This window comes from Schistocerca cancellata, chromosome 7 (genome assembly GCF_023864275.1).
Source record: "Schistocerca cancellata isolate TAMUIC-IGC-003103 chromosome 7, iqSchCanc2.1, whole genome shotgun sequence".
NCBI lineage: Eukaryota > Metazoa > Arthropoda > Insecta > Orthoptera > Acrididae > Schistocerca > Schistocerca cancellata.
In genome coordinates, this window is record NC_064632.1 from 96,886,684 (window position 1) to 96,904,355 (window position 17,672).

The 17,672-nt window shown below is 41.4% G+C and overlaps 1 protein-coding gene across 5 annotated transcripts in view; it reads right to left on the reverse strand.

Annotated features, from left to right (window-relative positions):
- LOC126091941 (probable phospholipid-transporting ATPase IIB) overlaps positions 1-17,672 on the reverse strand; it is a 501,129-nt gene that overhangs the window by 350,075 nt on the left and 133,382 nt on the right. For 4 of the 5 annotated variants that reach the window (XM_049907269.1, XM_049907267.1, XM_049907271.1 and 1 more), the window contains 2 exons: positions 5,310-5,550; positions 5,051-5,217 (listed from right to left, as the gene is read on the reverse strand). The exons of the other annotated variant lie outside the window; for it this stretch is intronic. In XM_049907269.1, coding sequence (XP_049763226.1) covers positions 5,051-5,217; positions 5,310-5,550 — 408 coding nt within the window. The remainder of the gene's footprint in view (positions 1-5,050; positions 5,218-5,309; positions 5,551-17,672) is intronic. 5 annotated transcript variants of the gene reach the window in all.

A 17,672-nucleotide genomic window follows, 5' to 3' on the forward strand; every position in this document is an offset into this window, starting at 1 on the left:
TCCGGAATATTTTACCCAAGAGGACGCCACCATTATTTAACCATACAGTAAAGCTGCATGCCCTCGGGAACAATTACGGCTGTAGTTTCTCCTTGCTTTCAGCCGTTCGCAGTACCAGCACAGCAGGGCCGTTTCGGTTAGTGTTACTAGGACAGATCAGTCAATCATCTAGACTGTTGCCCCTGCAACTACTAAAAAGGCTGCTGCCCCTCTTCACGAACCACACGTTTGTCTGGCCTCTCAACAGATACCCCTCCGTTGTGGTTGCACCTACGGTACGGCTATCTGTATCGCTGAGGCATGCAAGCCTCCCCACCAATGGCAAGGTCCATGCCTTAGAAACCTAAATTTTTTATACCAAGAAGGGACTGTAGGCATTAATATTTGACACAAATCTGAACTTAATACTCCTACCTGTTACTAAGAAAAAGTGGTCTCGACAGTTTAGCACATGGGCAGACAGACAGACAACGAAGTGATCCTATAAGGAATCCATTTTTACCAAAAATGATATATGGCACAAAAGCAAGACTCAGCCTAAAATTGTGCTCCGATTAGAGGTGGGGCCAATTACAAGCTGCAATGCAAGTCCCCACTCATGAGGTTCTGACGTAAACTATGACTCATCTGCCTTTATTGGGAAGATGGTAATAAAGTTTACAACTGCTGTGTAACAGAATGTGCTTTTAACAGCACTGACATCATGATGGTAGTCATACCAATGTACACTGCTAAGCAGATGTTAGATTACTGGATTAGATTTACATGAGTCATCTCACATACGATTCCTTTGATACGTAAAAGTCTTCATAGTGGGACCATCTAGGTAATTTATGTTATTTCTCTAAGAAACCCACAGATGGGAGTCTGCTCTGTGCGATGAGCCTTCTTTTTATTTCTGCCATCATCTATGCATATTTGTATGTCTCCCCCTGTTTCTTTTATGTTGAGGCTCTTCTAGTTATTTCTTTCCTCTGTTGCAGACAATTTTCCCCCATCTACAGTCTTATTTGTAGTCCAGTTTTTCCCCATTTTTATTTCAGTCTGTGGAAAGTCAGCTGGTTACCATTTAATTTTGTGACCAAGGATCCTGAATAAATTCCTACATAATTTCTGAATAGCCTTCTTTCCTTTCCTCCAATTGTTCCTTCTCTTTTATTTGGTGAAGGTACAGTTGATTTCTAGGCCCAGTGTTTGTGTCTTCTCATCAACTGCTACTGTTGCTGCTGTGCAGTACACTTTCTTCTCTATGTTTAACTGACAACTAATTTTAAAACAGGTAAAATTACTGCATTTTAAAAAGTTTTAGTTTGAAACCCGAAATTCAACTTTACTCTGAAATAATTATTCTATGGCATTTCCCAGATACCCAAGAACAAAAAACTCCAGAATTTCAATATGCTAAATACACATAAACAGATGAGCTGAAGCACTTTGCTGAACACATACATGATTAGTAACAGTTGGTGGTTTTGCAAAATGGTACCATTATTTTTAGAGTTGGATTGTTTTAAAGAAACAATTTTCATCTTGTAGCGGAGATGCTGGGTCGCAGATAGGCACAACAAAAAGACTTTCACACTTAAAGCTTTTGGCCAATGGCCTTCGTCAACAATGGACACACACACACACACACACACACACACACACACACACACACAAAAACAAACGTGATTCATAGTATTGCCCATCACTGGCCACTCCATTCTCCCATCTTTGGATAGCATACGAATCCTGTGGCAGAAGAACTGGGCATCTTTTGTGGGGATCCATGAATCGATTCAATTTTGCACTAGTTCATAAGATCAGAAGTGCTGGTCAGCCAGACTGTATGCCACTGATCGAAAAAGGTGGTAGACAGAGAGAGCAACATATGGAGAATATGGCAGGAGGGATAGGACTTCTCATTTTAACTTTTCCATGTATATTTTTTGACACTGTAATTCTGTCAGAGACAGCAAAGGACTTGGAAGAGCAGTTGAACGGAATGGACAGTGTCTTGAAAGGAGGGTATAACATGAACATCAACAAAAGCAAAACGAGGATAATGGAATGTAGTCGAATTAAGTCGGGTGATGCTGAGGGAATTAGATTAGGAAATGAGAGACACTTAAAGTAGTAAAGGAGTTTTGCTATTTGGGGAGCAAAATAACTGATGATGGTCGAAGTAGAGAGGATATAAAATGTAGACTGGCAATGGCAAGGAAAGCGTTTCTGAAGAAGAGAAATTTGTTAACATCGAATACAGATTTAAATGTCAGGAAGTCGTTTCTGAAAGTATTTGTATGGAGTGTAGCCATGTATGGAAGTGAAACATGGACGATAAATAGTTTAGACAAACAGAGAATAGAAGCATTCAAAATGTGGCGCTACACAAGAATGCTGAAGATTAGATGGGTAGATCACATAACTAATGAGGTGGTGTTGAATAGAATTGGGGAGAAGAGGAGCTTGTGGCACAACTTGACTAGAAGAAGGGATCAGTTGGTAGGACATGTTCTGAGACATCGAGGGATCACCAATTTAGTATTGGAGGGCAGCGTGGAGGGTAAAAATCATAGAGGGAGACCAAGAGATGAATACACTAAGCAGATTCAGAAGGATGTAGGCTGAAGTAGGTACTGGGAGATGAAGAAGCTTGCACAGGATAGAGTAGCAAGGAGAGCTGCATCAAACCAGTCTCAGGACTGAAGACCACAACAACAACAACAACAACAACAACAACAACAACAACAACAATGTATATTTTGACGGGATTTGGGACATGGGGTCGAGCACTGACCTGCTGCAAAATGACCTTTACGTGTCTATTGCTGTATTGTGGCTGTTTGTGTTTCAGTGTTGGGCTCGAACAAATCAACTGCTTTTGATAATGGTGTCCTCTGACTGTCTTTGTCTGTTTCAGTAGCTACGAAAACATTCTGTCTTCTACCGCCATGTCGGTCTTCAACACCAAAATCACTGTTCTTAAGGTGTTGAAAACATTCTTAGCACGTTCTTCCACTAAGAGTTCCCTCACCATTGGTCTTACCCAGCATTTTAAGAGCCACAGGTGCAGATTTCTTCATGTTAAAGCAGAAAATTAAAACTTCCTGCAAATGGCGAGAAATGGGTATGAAAGTTGACATAGTTAATCGAGAATAACCTTATGATGCAATCACAAATGAACTAATATTTTATGGCATTATGTTTACAGATGCCTAAGCTTCTTGTATTACACCTATGACCAATCACGAACCCTGCTACTGCCGGCTATTGCAAAATGGCAGAAGCAAAGTTGTAGACCTAATACTTCACCTCTGAAGGCGTTACCTACAATCAAATCCAGGGTACAACAGCTATGGGCACCCGCATGGCACCATCCTATGCCAACCTATTAATCGGCCATCTAAAGGAATCCTTCCTAAAAACCCATAAGCCTAAACCCCTCAGATTCATTGATGACATCTTTGCTATCTGGATGAAAGGTAGACAACCTATCCACATTCATCCAGAACCTCAACAATTTCTCTCCCATTTGCTTCACCTGGTCCTACTCAAGCCAACAAGCCACCTTTCTAGATGTTGACCTCCGCCTTGAAGATGGCTACATCACTACCTCCGTCCATATCAAACCTACCGACCACCAGCAATACCTCCACTTCAACAGCTGCCACCTATTCCACACCAAGAAGACACTTCAGTACAGCTTAGCCACCTGTGGTCATCACATCTGCAGTGACGAGCAGTTCTCGAAATATACAAAGGGTCTCACTGAACCCTTCAGTGACCATAATTATCCTCCCACCCTTGCACAAAAACAAATCTCCCATGCCTTATCTTTCCAGTCTCCCACCACCTCCCGAAGTCCCACATTCTGGCCACAGATGAGCATTCCCCCTCGTAACTCAGTACCACCCAGGACTGGAGCTACTGAATTACATTCTCCACCAGGGTTTTGATTTCCTTTCGTTGTGTCTTAATTAAGAAATGTCCTGCCAACTATCCCCCCCCCCCCCTTCCGTACACACAGTTGTATTCCGCCGTCCACCGAACCTACACAATGTACTCATCCATCCTGACAAATCCTGCTCCCAATCCCTTACCTCAAGACTCATACCCCTGTAATAGACCTAATTGCAAGACCTGTCCCATACATTCTCCCACCACCACCTACTCCAGTCTGGTCACTGACATCACCTATCTCATCAAAGGCAGGGCTACCTATGAAACCAGTCGTATGGTCTACTAGCTAAGCTGCAACCACTGTGCTGCATTCTATGTAGGCATGACAACCAACATGCTGTCTGTCCACATGAATGGCCACCGACAAACCGTGGCCGAGAAACAAGTGGACCACCCTGTTGCTGAACACGCTGCCAAACATGATATCCTTAATTTCAATGACTGCTTCACAGCCTGTGCCATATGGATCCTTCCCACCAACACCAGCTTTTCTGAACTGTGCAGGTGGGAACTTTACTTGCAATATATCCTATGTTCCCGTAACCCTCCTAGCCTCAGCCTTTACTAGTCGCTGTCCTCATCCATCCAGACCCTTCCCTGCTTCCATTCCAGCACTACACAGCCATCATTCAACCACCACATCCAGTCTTTTTTTTAATTTATTTCTATTTCTCTCCTTTTCCACTACTTCCCCCCCCCCCCCCCCCAACCTTCCCCTGCTCGCCGCTTAACCTGCAGCACTACACTATCCGCCATCCCGACCATACTACCCCTCCCCCTCCTTACCTCAACTCAGTCACCACTCCCATGATGCACTGATGCTGCCACTTGCAGTGTGGTTTCAGTTGCCTGAGACTGCAGATGTGTGTGTGAGTTGCATTTGTGTGTGTGTGTGAGTTTGTTTTGATGAAGGCCATTGGCTGAAAGTTTTAAGTGTGAAAGTCTTTTTGTTGTGCCTATCTGCGACTCAGCATCTCCGTTATACCGCGAGTAGCAACTTTCCTTCTCATAATATTGTTATACTCCATCCTGGATTTTCCATTGTTTAATATTCATCTTGTTAATTCTTGCATCAATACCATAAATATATTGCAACTACTCTTACCTTGGTATATACTGATGAGTACCCACATGAAAAATGTTTTATATGACAGAGAACGTCCTTTGCTCAATTCTTTATATAGCTCTGGATACGTGAGAGCTATTTTACTTGAAACATCTTTATCCAAGACCAGTGAAAACACAGGAAACATTGTATACAATGTAGCATACCTAGAAACGATGAAAATACATTTCACTGATACCTGCCACAATAACATACATTCATTATGTAGTAACAAATAATTTGTGTCAAATCATCTTACCCCACCATCAAGAACCCCTGATAGAGTGGTACCGATGAGAAGTAGAAAACTGATGAGAAAACAGCCTGCATGGTGGATATTATCAGACCACGATGAATGACAAACTGACTTAGTGCCGCAGATCGCTTGTACGAACGACGTCCGTGGACAAGTAAGAGACGTGCTAAGTGCTGGAACTGTGGTATTGAAAAATCAGCTGCCAATGATGCCTGAAGACCTTCCTGTCCTTGAATACCTATTCCTGCAAGTAAAGAAATATTTTTTTTCCAATTAAAACAGTCAGACAGTAATATATGTTTTCCATTTCTTGGCAGGGCAAATATTTAACATACTGCTGAACAAACGATGCTTCGGTATGCATCAATTTCATCTGACATAAACAACTAACGGTACAGCAATGAGATACCATTTAGAGACAAATATTGGAAATAAAGTAAAACTTAGTGATATGTAAAACATGTATGAGTGTAAACTAAGGGTGTGTGTCCAGTATTATCTTGAGTAAGTAAGGAAAACTGCCTAAGACTCATCCTCAGCCGCACTGCTAGGAATGAACCGAGTAAAGGAGTTAGATTCATATCACACCAGCAATATTTTGACTTCTTTGCATTCTAGAAGGAGAGCCACTGACAATCAATATTATGCTTCTTTTACAGTCTGAACACTTTTTCTTGGGTGCACTTAACCAGGAGTGGAGGGAGCAAGCTCCACCTAACATTTAAATTCTCACAGAATGAGAAGCAGTGTAAAGGGAGCAAACTGCAGTATCCTTTGTGCTCTGCAACAAGTATTCACTCTCACTCTAGAAATGACTTTTACCAGGAACTGTTTCATTACTCTTTCTAGCACCAACAGCTCAAATACAACCAAGCAAAACAAAATATGGCATTCAACTACAGTGCAGGTGCACACAGTAATGTTTAATCACTGAGACAGAGAGCAGCCAGTGCACCAGACATTACTAGTTCTATGTTTTCAGACTATTACCCCTTCATAAATAGAAAGCTGAGTGTTAAGAAATAGTTTACATATTGTACATTATTGCTAGTAATTTTTATGTGCATGTAAGCACCTCACCCCTACATCAGTGACTCACACTAGAACTACTTTCATGCATATCTAAACTAGAAAACAGTGCAAACCAAATTTCATGTCTTGTAAATTTATGGAAATGACAATACTGTGTGCTTTGAGAAAAGGTGAATTCAGCAGGAATTTGCTACCTATAGTAATGTTTTTAGGAATGCAACAAAAAGGCCAGTACTTTGTAACCATTATTATCAAGTACATTCATGTGGGAATTTTAATATACAAGTTACACTTTGAACACTTTTTTAAAAACTAAATTTGAGCATCTGGTTAAACTCAATATGCTGACTAAATTTTGGACATTGCTGTAGTAAGCAAGTAAAAGTCTTGTCATCCAAAACTGATGGTTGTGGCACTCAAAGAGACATGGCATATTAATAATAGCTGTCCAATACTCATAAAAATGGGGAATACGGAATCTTTGGCAGCAGAGCTCAGGCTATTGGCAGTTCGCCTGGCTTTAACAAAAGACAGTACATACACCATGTTGAATTTTTTTCCAAATTATAACACAAAAGATTTGCAGTGAAATTTTAGGTCACACTGACTGATGTGACTTATAAACAGAATCAGGTCGCACCTGAATATAATGGTGAGACAGAGATTTAGCAACCAGGTTTTAAATTGTAAGACATTTCCAGGGGCAGATGTGGACTCTGACCACAATCTACTGGTTATGAACTGTAGATTAAAACTGAAGAAGTTATGTGGTTACGTGGCTGAAATATTGTGCCAGAGCGACACAAACATCTGACAGTAGACCCGATTATTCCACATGTCAAGATCTCGCTGGGAAAGCCTGAAGAATTACATCAGAATAAAATGCGTTTATCTGAAAACTGGAATTGGGTCTGAAAACAAATCACAATACAATCATCTTCATAACAGACAATCTTATAATGTTCAACTAAATAACAAGATTAGTGGACATTTTAATATGCTGCCTTTTTATGGTTATGTACCTCAGGCAGTAAAAACAGAACCCTTAGATTGACAAAAAAAAGTGATTCTATGTCTGCCTGCCGGTCTGGCTGTTAAAGATTCCTTTTTCTCATTAACCAGTGAGGTATCAAATTGCATTATATGTCACATATTATGCTCTACAGTCCGTCGGCAGCGTTCAAAATTTGAGCTTCTAATTCAATGCATATTAATCATAGCTAACACTTGGTTCAAGAATCATAAAAGAAGGTTGTACACATGGAAGAATCCTGCAGATACTAGAAGGTATCAGATAGATTATATAATGGTAAGACAGAGATTTAGCAACCAGGTTTTAAATTGTAAGACATTTCCAGGGGCAGATGTGGACTCTGACCACAATCTATTGGTTATGAACTGTAGATTAAAACTGAAGAAACTGCAAAAAGGTGGGAATTTAAGGAGATGGGACCTGGATAAACTGACTAAACCAGAGGTTGTACAGAGTTTCAGGGAGAGCATAAGGGAACAATTGTCATGAATGGGGAAAGAAATACAGTAGAAGAAGAATGGGTAGCTCTGAGGGATGAAGTAGTGAAGGCAGCAGACGATCAAGTACGTAAAAAGACGAGGGCTAGTAGAAATCCTTGGGTAACTGAAGAAATATTGAATTTAACTGATGAAAGGAGAAAATATAAAAATGCAGTAAATGAAGCAGGCAAAAAGGAATACAAACATTTCAAAAATGAGATCGACAGGAAGTGCAAAATGGCTAAGCAGGGATGGCTAGATGACAAATGTAAGGCTGTAGAGGCTTATCTCACTAGGGGGTAAGATAGATACTGCCTACAGGAAAATTAAAGAGACCTTTAGAGAAAAGAGAACCACTTGTATGAATATCAAGAGCTCAGATGGAAACCCAGTTCTAAGCAAAGAAGGGAAAGCATAAAGGTGGAAGGAGTATATAGAGGGTCTATACAAGGGCGATGTACTTGAGGACACTATTATGGAAATGGAAGAGGATGTAGACGAAGATGAAATGGGAGATATGATACTGCGTGCAGAGTTTGACAGAGCACTGAAAGACCTGAGTCGAAACAAGGCCCCGGGAGTGGACAACATTCTATTAGAACTACTGACGGCCTTGGGAGAGCCAGTCCTGACAAAACTCTACCATCTGGTGAGCAAGACGTATGAGACAGGCGAAATACCCTCAGACTTCAAGAAGAATATAAAAATTCCAATCCCAAAGAAAGCAGGTGAGGACAGATGTGAAAACTACCAAACTATCAGTTTAATAAGTCACAGCTGCAAAATACTAACTTGAATTCTTTACAGATGTATGGAAAAACTCGTAGAAGCCGACCTCGGGGAAGATAAGTTTGGATTCTGTAGAAATATTGGAACATGTGAGGCAATACTGACCCTACGACTTATCTTAGAAGAAAGATTAAGGAAAGGCAAACCTACGTTTCTAGCATTTGTAGACTTAGAAAAAGCTTTTGATAATGTGGACTGGAATAATCTCTTTCAAATTCTAAAGGTGGCAGGGGTAAAATACAGGGAGCATAAGGCTATTTACAATTTGTACAGTAACCAGATGGCAGTTATACGAGTCGAGGGGCATGAAAGGGAAGCAGTGGTTGGGAAGGGAGTGAGACAGGGTTGTAGCCTCTCCCCGGTGTTATTCAATCTGTATATTGAGCAAGCAGTAAAGGAAACAAAAGAAAAATTCGGAGTAGGTATTAAAATCCATGGGGAAGAAATGAAAACTTTGACGTTCGCCAATGATATTGTAATTCTGTCAGAGACAGCAAAGGACTTGGAAGAGCAGTGTCATGAAATGAGGATGTAAGATGAACATCAACAAAAGCAAAACGAGGATAATGGAATGTAGTCGAATTAAGTCAGGTGATGCTGAGGCAATTAGATTAAGAAATGAGACACTTAAAGTAGTAAAGGAGTTTTGCTATTTGGGGAGCAAAATAACTGATGATGGTCGAAGTAGGGAGGATATAAAATGTAGACTGGCAATGGCAAGGAAAGTGTTTCTGAAGAAGAGAAATTTGTTAACATCGAGTATAGATTTAAATGTCAGGAAGTTGTTTCTGAAAGTATTTGTATGGAGTGTAGCCATGTATGGAAGTGAAACATGGACGATAACTAGTTTGGACAAGAAGAGAATAGAAGCTTTCGAAATGTGGTGCTACAGAAGAATGCTGAAGATTAGATGGGTAGATCACATAACTAATGAGGAGGTATTGAAAAGAATTGGGAAGAAGAGGAGTTTGTGGCACAACTTGACAAGAAGAAGGGACCGGTTGGTAGGACATGTTCTGAGGCATCAAGGGATCACAAATTTAGCATTGGAGGGCAGTGTGGTAGGTAAAAATCGTAGAGGGAGACCAAGGGATGAATACACTAAGCAGATTCAGAAGGATGTAGGTTGCAGTAAGTACTGGGAGATGAAGAAGCTTGCACAGGATAGAGTAGCATGGAGAGCTGCATCAAACCAGTCTCAGGACTGAAGCCCACAACAACAACAACAACAACAAAAATTCAATGCAATCAAATGATACAAACAAACATGCAACATATTTTGGTGCTTGGAAAATCTCTCATCAAAACATATATACGAACTATATTATACATATCAGGCTTGGTGGTCTAGTGGTAAAGCGCTTGCTTGTAAAGCAAGTGGACGTGGATAGTCAGCCATGATAAAAGCTTATGTATTAATTGTGTTCAAAAATGTGTAATTAACTGATTCTGGGTGCCTGATAATGTGTGGGCTTACTTCACAAAGTTTAGTTGTTTTTTTGTACAAAGTGGAAATAAATATGTTCTGCTGCATTGAATGATATTCCGAGAGTAGCGTGTTTTTTAAATAAGGAGGGGGGGGGGGAGAAAGAGAGAAAATTTCCCCTTCCTAGCAGTGAAATCTTCGGAGGAGCGTCCGGTGCTAGCAGAAGACATCGGCGCTGCAAGAAAGCAGAACCAGCATTCTTCAACAAGTAAGTCCACGAAAACGCTTAACATTACACCAGCCCACCCCAGGACATACTTGTCTAGGGCACATTGAACGATACACTACAGTTTTTTCCATTTGTTCTCCACATCTTTGTCCTCATCAACAAATATTTGATGCTGACTGCTGAGATATTCTGAAATTTGTATCCTGTCACCCTTGCTGAGCAAATGTATCTTCCTACCTTTCTTAACATTCCTTGTAGGACCCGTTGTCATAGATGCTGTCACAACCTTATGATCACTGATACCTTCCTCTACATTAACTGATTCGATAAGTTCACGTCTGTTTGTTGCCAAGAGGTCCAAGATGTTACCTTCATGCGTTGGTTCCAGCTCAAGGTAATTTTCAGACAAGACATCCAGAATAATGCCACACGATTCCCTGCCTCTGGCGCCAGTTTTGATGGCGTAACACTCCCAATCTATACCTGGCAAGTTGAAGTAACCCCCTGTTACAACAGCATAATCGGGCGGCCAGTAACTGCTGCAACCCCCAGAATGTCTGAGCCAGTGGCACAGCAATTTTGAATGACCAGCATGTGCAACTATGAACTTTATCATAGCAGTTCAACATTTTCTATGGCACAGTGTACAATTCTGTTCAGGCCACGTTGAAATTTCGTGGAGGTAGTGCTCGTGGGGTAACTAAGAACCTCACAACCACAACGGTCAGCGAATGACGTCAAGCTTGGATCACTTAACACTTTACATCGCAAAAGGGCACGACTTTGTGAAGGAATCATGACTGGTGATGAATCATGGGCATAACACTACACACCTGAAAGAAAGCAGGCCTCTATGGAGTGGAAATATGCTGGCTGCCTAGTATGAAGAAAAATTCAAAGTTACTCATGTGCTAAGAAAGTGCTTGTGCTGTCTGGAATATGCATGGTGCATTATTGGGAGACTCTGCTGAACACAGGACCATTGTGAATGCTGCAGCCTACATCAGAACTTTGGGTAAGTTGTGTCGTGTCCTTCCTCACAAATGTCACAACATTAATGCTGATGGTCTCAAACTTCTTCATGACAATGCTCGCCCCATGTGGTTGCTCTTGTTCATGAGAAAATCGCCAAATTTGGGTAAGAGGTGCTCCAGCATACACCATATAGTCCAGACCACGCACTGTCAGATTTTCATCTGATTGGTCCCTTGAATAAGCTCTTGGCCGAGATCACATAAATTTTAATCTGAATTACAATTATCAACTCCAATACATTTTCACAATCGCACAGAATTCTATTTACTATCAGATTACGCTACAGTCACCTGCTTGTACAGTGGCACACTAGTAAAAGGAAGCATAGCACATAAAACAAGAGTCCACTGTGTTTGTCCGTTGGACACATTCTGGCAAATAAACTGTACATACAGCACTGGTAGCCATGTTAGAGTATTTGTGATAACTCTTACCTTGTTGGTGCAATAGCATCAGGAAGAGTACATGCTATCATGACACACACACACACACACACACACTCTCTCTCTCTCTCTCTCTCTCTCTCTCTCTCTCTCTCTCTCTGCAGATGGAATAACCTACCACACAGAAGAGGCACTGAGCAGGGGGGAGAGGAGGGGGCGGGGGGCGCGGCGGCGGAGGCGGCGCGCACACACACACACACACACACACACACACACACACACACTGAAAGGAGACTGTTAGTTCAATGCTGTTCAAAGTTATGAACAAAGTCATTTTTCAGATATAGAAAGCACACACACACACACACACACACACAGAGCCCCTGTCATTTCGAGGTGCCAAGGCCTGACTGTGCTGAGCAGCAATCTCAGCCGAGTGAGTAATGGGGATACAGATGATGATCATGACGATGTAGTGGTGCCTATGGGAGTGCCAGGCTGTGGTGGTGACAGGATGGTAAGCTGCTAGGTGCAGAATAGGGAGGCTGGGCTGAGAAGGGGGGGGGGGGGGGGGGGAGGAGGATAGAGAGAAGCGAGAAGCAAGAATCGGAGAAGGAGTAAGGACTTGCAGTTGTGCTGAGATGGTCAGAAGGTGTGTGGGACTGGAGTGGGAGTTTATCAGGTGAGGCAGGAGATTATGGGAACAGAGGATATGTTGCAGGGAGAGTTCCCACCTGCATAATTTCAATTACCTTTCACTGTGCCTTGAAATGAGAAGTATCCTCACCATCCTTACCAGAATGGTGTTCCACCGTTCACCCAACCCACGTAATATCCTTGTTGCCCCTAGCCCCTACTCCACACCTGTTCCCTATGACCCATGGCTCATTTTACAGAAACAGACTTACATGCAAGATCTGTCCCATAAATCCTCTCATTAGCATCTAACTCCAGTTGTATCATAAGCATCTATGACCTCATCAAAGCCATGGCAGGGGAAAGCAGCCATGTGATCTACCAACTTAGCTGCAACAACTACATGGCATTCTATGCGGACATGACAACTAACAAGCTGTCTGATTGTATAAAAGGCCACCACCAAACAGTGGTCAAGAGACAGCAGCCAAGCATACTGTTCAACACTGCGTGCTTGACGTCACTGGATGCTTCACAGCCTCTGCCAACTGGTTTCTTTCCATCAACGATTTTGCTGAACTGTACAGGTGGAAACTCTTCCAACATCGTATCCTTCTTTGGCTTAACACCATGGCCTCAACCTTCACTATAGCCCGCGTCACCTAGGATGGCGCTTCCGTGCATAGAGGTGGAGTGGAAAGGAAGCATAGGGGGTTATGAGAACTGCGCATGCGCAGCAGCAGAGCGCAGGCAAATGAAGTCCACGTTGCTGAACTGTGTTGCTGCGGATAACAGTCAGGCTCATTTGCCTACTGTACATTGTATTATATGCTCAAATCTATGACGGGAATAACATATATTAAAACCAATTGCGATCAGTCATCATAAGATAAATATTAATTCTTGATGACATTGCATCCACTGCTCTACAGATTTACCCGGTGAGACGTCGGGAGGTGAGAACAGCTGACACAGGTCTGTGAAGACGTGAAGTACAATTTTTCTCAAAATGACAATTGTCTAATGACAAGGTCATTGAAACTGCTTGCAATAATTAAAATTTATCGCGATCTGAACTGCATTATAAGTAAAAATTTAATACACAACAAAATTAACTTGAAGCACAAACCAAAATCATAAACTAACAGGTTTGATATTACAAGGAGAGACCGCATTTATAATCCATTCAACATGGAAGCAATTAACCATCATCTGCAAATAACTCTAGGGAATGGTGACCAATAACATCGAAAACCACTGATATCTTGACAAGTAACAGTTACTGTTATTTTAGGGCCTTATCCAGTTCATACCTTGAAAATGACAGAGGTTTACATGTGGAAATATCAGACTTCTGACAAATTTATTCAGCTGCATTCTCGCGTGTTATCAGAGCATACAACATGGTGGGAGAAGTTTAACTTCTCCTTGGGTAATATGTTGAACACTATAGTCTGCGTAATTAAAAGGATACAAAGTCCAAGTGAAAAAGGCTAGGAAGTTCTAATTATTATGTATGCAACTGATACGTTGACAAACAAATTTTTTAAACCACAAGTCTTTAAAAACTAAGAAATATTATAACTTTGTTCTAAGGTCTACATTGTAATACCATTGTCACTTCTATTTGAGTCTGTTTCCGAACAATCTGATTGTAAATTTATGATGATAGGTTCAACGCTTATATCCATCATCACTTTCCTGTCAAATTCTTCTGTCTGAAGCTTTTCAGCATGCTGCACACTATGAACACGCTATAGGTGGGATGCTGTCCATTGCCTCATGCACAAGCGATCTATTATAACATCCTGAATCCCCCCCCCCTCTCCCACATAGCCTTAAAACACTTTTCCCAAATTAATTCCACGTGTCACTGGTGTTCGTACTTGATGTTTTCTCTATAACTGTTAAATTTAACTCGCAATGACCGACTTCAAGCAAGATATGACAAGAATTGTAAATCATGTCACGGAACTGACAGTGCTTATAACTGTCCAAGAATTTATTCCTATGACAACTTTAAAACCGCCAGTACCATCACTCAGTTTCCAGCAGATCATATTGGAATGATTCTAACTGGCCCACATTTCACCAAGGCAGTACACTATTGAGCACCCTTCTCCTCTTGTATTGTGGATCTTTATATGGGATATAGTTTGTACTGCACCTATGTCACTTCTTTGAACTAAAAACTCTCTTCTTAATGTATCTGGAACCAACATCTTTTAAAATTCTTTACATTGACAAGCGCTTACAATTCAAGCATGCATAACTGTAAACATTTTTGTGACGACGTGTGTTCATCATTCACATGGAGCCCTTTAAAACATCTTTGTTAAAACCATCCATTTGTGTTACAGGTTCCTTGCGATTTCGATGCTTTCCATGTGACATGAAACCAGTTATTTCTATGGTTCCTGCAGCTCTGACATTTTCACTTACAATTCTCTTGCCGACAACACATGGTATTCTTGTGTTTTCAAGTGTCATCAGTAGGAGATGTGTTTTCAAATTCACATTTGAAAAAGTTATAGATGCAGTAAATAATTTGCTTCGCCTGCTTGTGAAGCACTTCAAATTTAATGCCATAAACATACACATTCTCAGCTATACTGCTGCAAGAAAAAAAAGGAAACAAAAAAAATTGACAGTTGAATAAATAATTTGGTTGTCGCGAAGTACAGCAACAGGGCAGCATGCAGGAGTGAGATTCTCACTCCTAGCTGTAACACTCTGTTAGCTGCTCAGAAAGAGAATTAATATTATTGGGTGCCAGTGGCTAGTGGCAGGATGGGGTGGATGTGCAGAACGACTGAAAATTGGGCTGCCTTCTTACATAATGTGAACTTTAGTCCCTGCTGCAAGTGCCTCTTATCTCCTTTCCTGCTCCCACTCCAGTCTCACTCACCTTCTATCACCCAGCGCATCTGCATAGCCCTTTCCTCTTCTCTGATTCTCTCCTCTGCCTTTTTCCTTCAGCACAGCCTCCCAATGCTGCACCTACAGCCTACAATCTGCACACTCCCAAAGACAGCACTAATGAATTCCCCCGCCCCCATCCTTCTCCCTCCTACCCCACCTCTTATGTACTCTCACCACTCACACCCGTCGAATTTTTGCTCATCGCAGTCAATCCCTAGTGCCTGGAGACAACAGTAGTTGTGACCTGTGTGTGTGTGTGTGTGTGTGTGTGTGTGTGTGTGTGTGTGTGTGTGTGTGTGTGTGCGCGCGAGAGAGAGAGAGAGAGAGAGAGAGAGAGAGAGAGAGAGAGAGAGAGAGAGTTGTAGATGTACGAATGCATGCACGTTTTTCAACATGTGACGAACTCTTGTCACTCAATGTCACCTCTATATCATGAGTCACAATCTCTCCCATTTCATACTGCTGTCATTTCATACTGCTGTCATTTCAGAGAGCGTTGGAAACAGAAACTGGATCATCACACAGAGTATGCCTGAGTATACTCGCCAAATGCCCGGAAAAGACAGTTTGAGAACATCACATGGGATCACACAAAATCAGAAAGAGAGAACAAACTGGTGATGACACAGTGTGGGCTTTGTATTAATCTGTAGAGCAGATGTGACTACTACCTGAAAGTGGCACTAAAACATGCAAGGAGATAATCACCAATTCTTCAGCAGCATGCACCAGTTTCACAAAAATGATGAGATAATGGAGCAACAGAACAGAAATTTATGGAAAGGACATATATGAGGCAATGAGTTGCAAGCAAACACAATGAAAAAGACTGCAACAATATTTTCTCATAAACTTTCAGACAAAGTCCTCCTACTGAAGTGGAATGTGTACCTGCACCCCCCCCCCCCCCCCCCCACACACACACACACAAACGCACGCCACAACACAACACAACACAACACAACACAACACAACACAGCCACTGTCTCCAGTTGCTTGGGGGGGAGAGGGGGGGCAGCAACTCATTTTATACATGGCAATGTGTAACCTATGATTTACATTTACATTTCCAGATATTGGAAGCTATTTATCGTATTTACTCGAATCTAAGCCACACTCGAATCTAAGCCGCACCTGAAAAATGAGACTGGAAATCAAGGTAAAAAAATTTTCCCGAATCTAAGCCGCACCTGAAATTTGAGACTCGAAATTCAAGGGGAGAGTAAAGTTTTAGGCCGCACCTCCAAATCGAAACAAAGTTGGCCCATTGTAATATGAGACACAATTTAGGTCGAATGAATGACGATACAGCTACAGTAGTTTGGTTCGCGTAGTAAGCTTAGCAGTTAAGCTTTGCCAGGTAGCCATTGCTATGCGTCAGGCGCTCCGTCCATATTTATACAGGTACCCTTCCTTTTTCACGTGCTTCGTCTGGTTTGGATTGATTGCTTATTTTTCTTTGATCTGATAAGTGCCGTTCTCTTTGTTATAGGTGTTTACGTCACTCTAAGCTGAAAATGCATTACTGTACTGTGTCATGCACTGTTTGTCGCATTCTGATAATCAGTGTTTACGACCTGTCCTGCTCGCGGCATGGCTTGCTTTTGTGCGCGCTACCGCCGCTTACAATTAAAAAAAGAAAAAGAGAGGAATCGTCTCATTAGCGAAACAATGGCAAGAGACTGCTATTTGTTGTTAGTTACTAACACTGCTGCTTTCTTTGACGATGATCAACAAGAACCAAATAATAGACTGCATATGATAGATGATGTTCTGAACGAGAGTATAGCAAAAATTTTTCTCCGTTTGAAAATATTTGCAGACGCCTCTTTAGTATATAACATTCTGCACAGAAATTAGTCATCTTAGATTTAAAAATCTAGTCAATTGACGTGCTTCATTTCTGACTGTATCACTATTAGGCATAAGAATAATACGAATATAAACATGAAATGATATGTATATTCTTCCGCGTTTGCTGTTGTCTCACTCTAGTTTCGTAGTTTATTAAGCAGACAGGATTTAAATGAGATATCAGCAAACACGAAAGAATACATGGCAAAATGTTTATATACGTATTATTCTTATGGTGAAGAGAATACCGCATGTGATTCACAATTCATGAAAGTTCCTATTAGCAACCATCTCCTCTCATAGGTAGAAAAAATTCAGAACATAGAGTTGGCCATATTGACAAATATTCCAAACAGTCTTGCCAGTCGGATTTTCATAGTACAGTACATTGAAATGTTGCTACATTCGAAGATGAACAATACGGAATTTGTATTTACTTCGTTGGATAATGTATGAAAATGCAGTGGTCGAAACTCGGGGCGGAGGAAAAATCTCTTCTTCCACCCCCTTTTTTTTTTTATTTACTGACGCAGAGGTTTTGGCGCCAG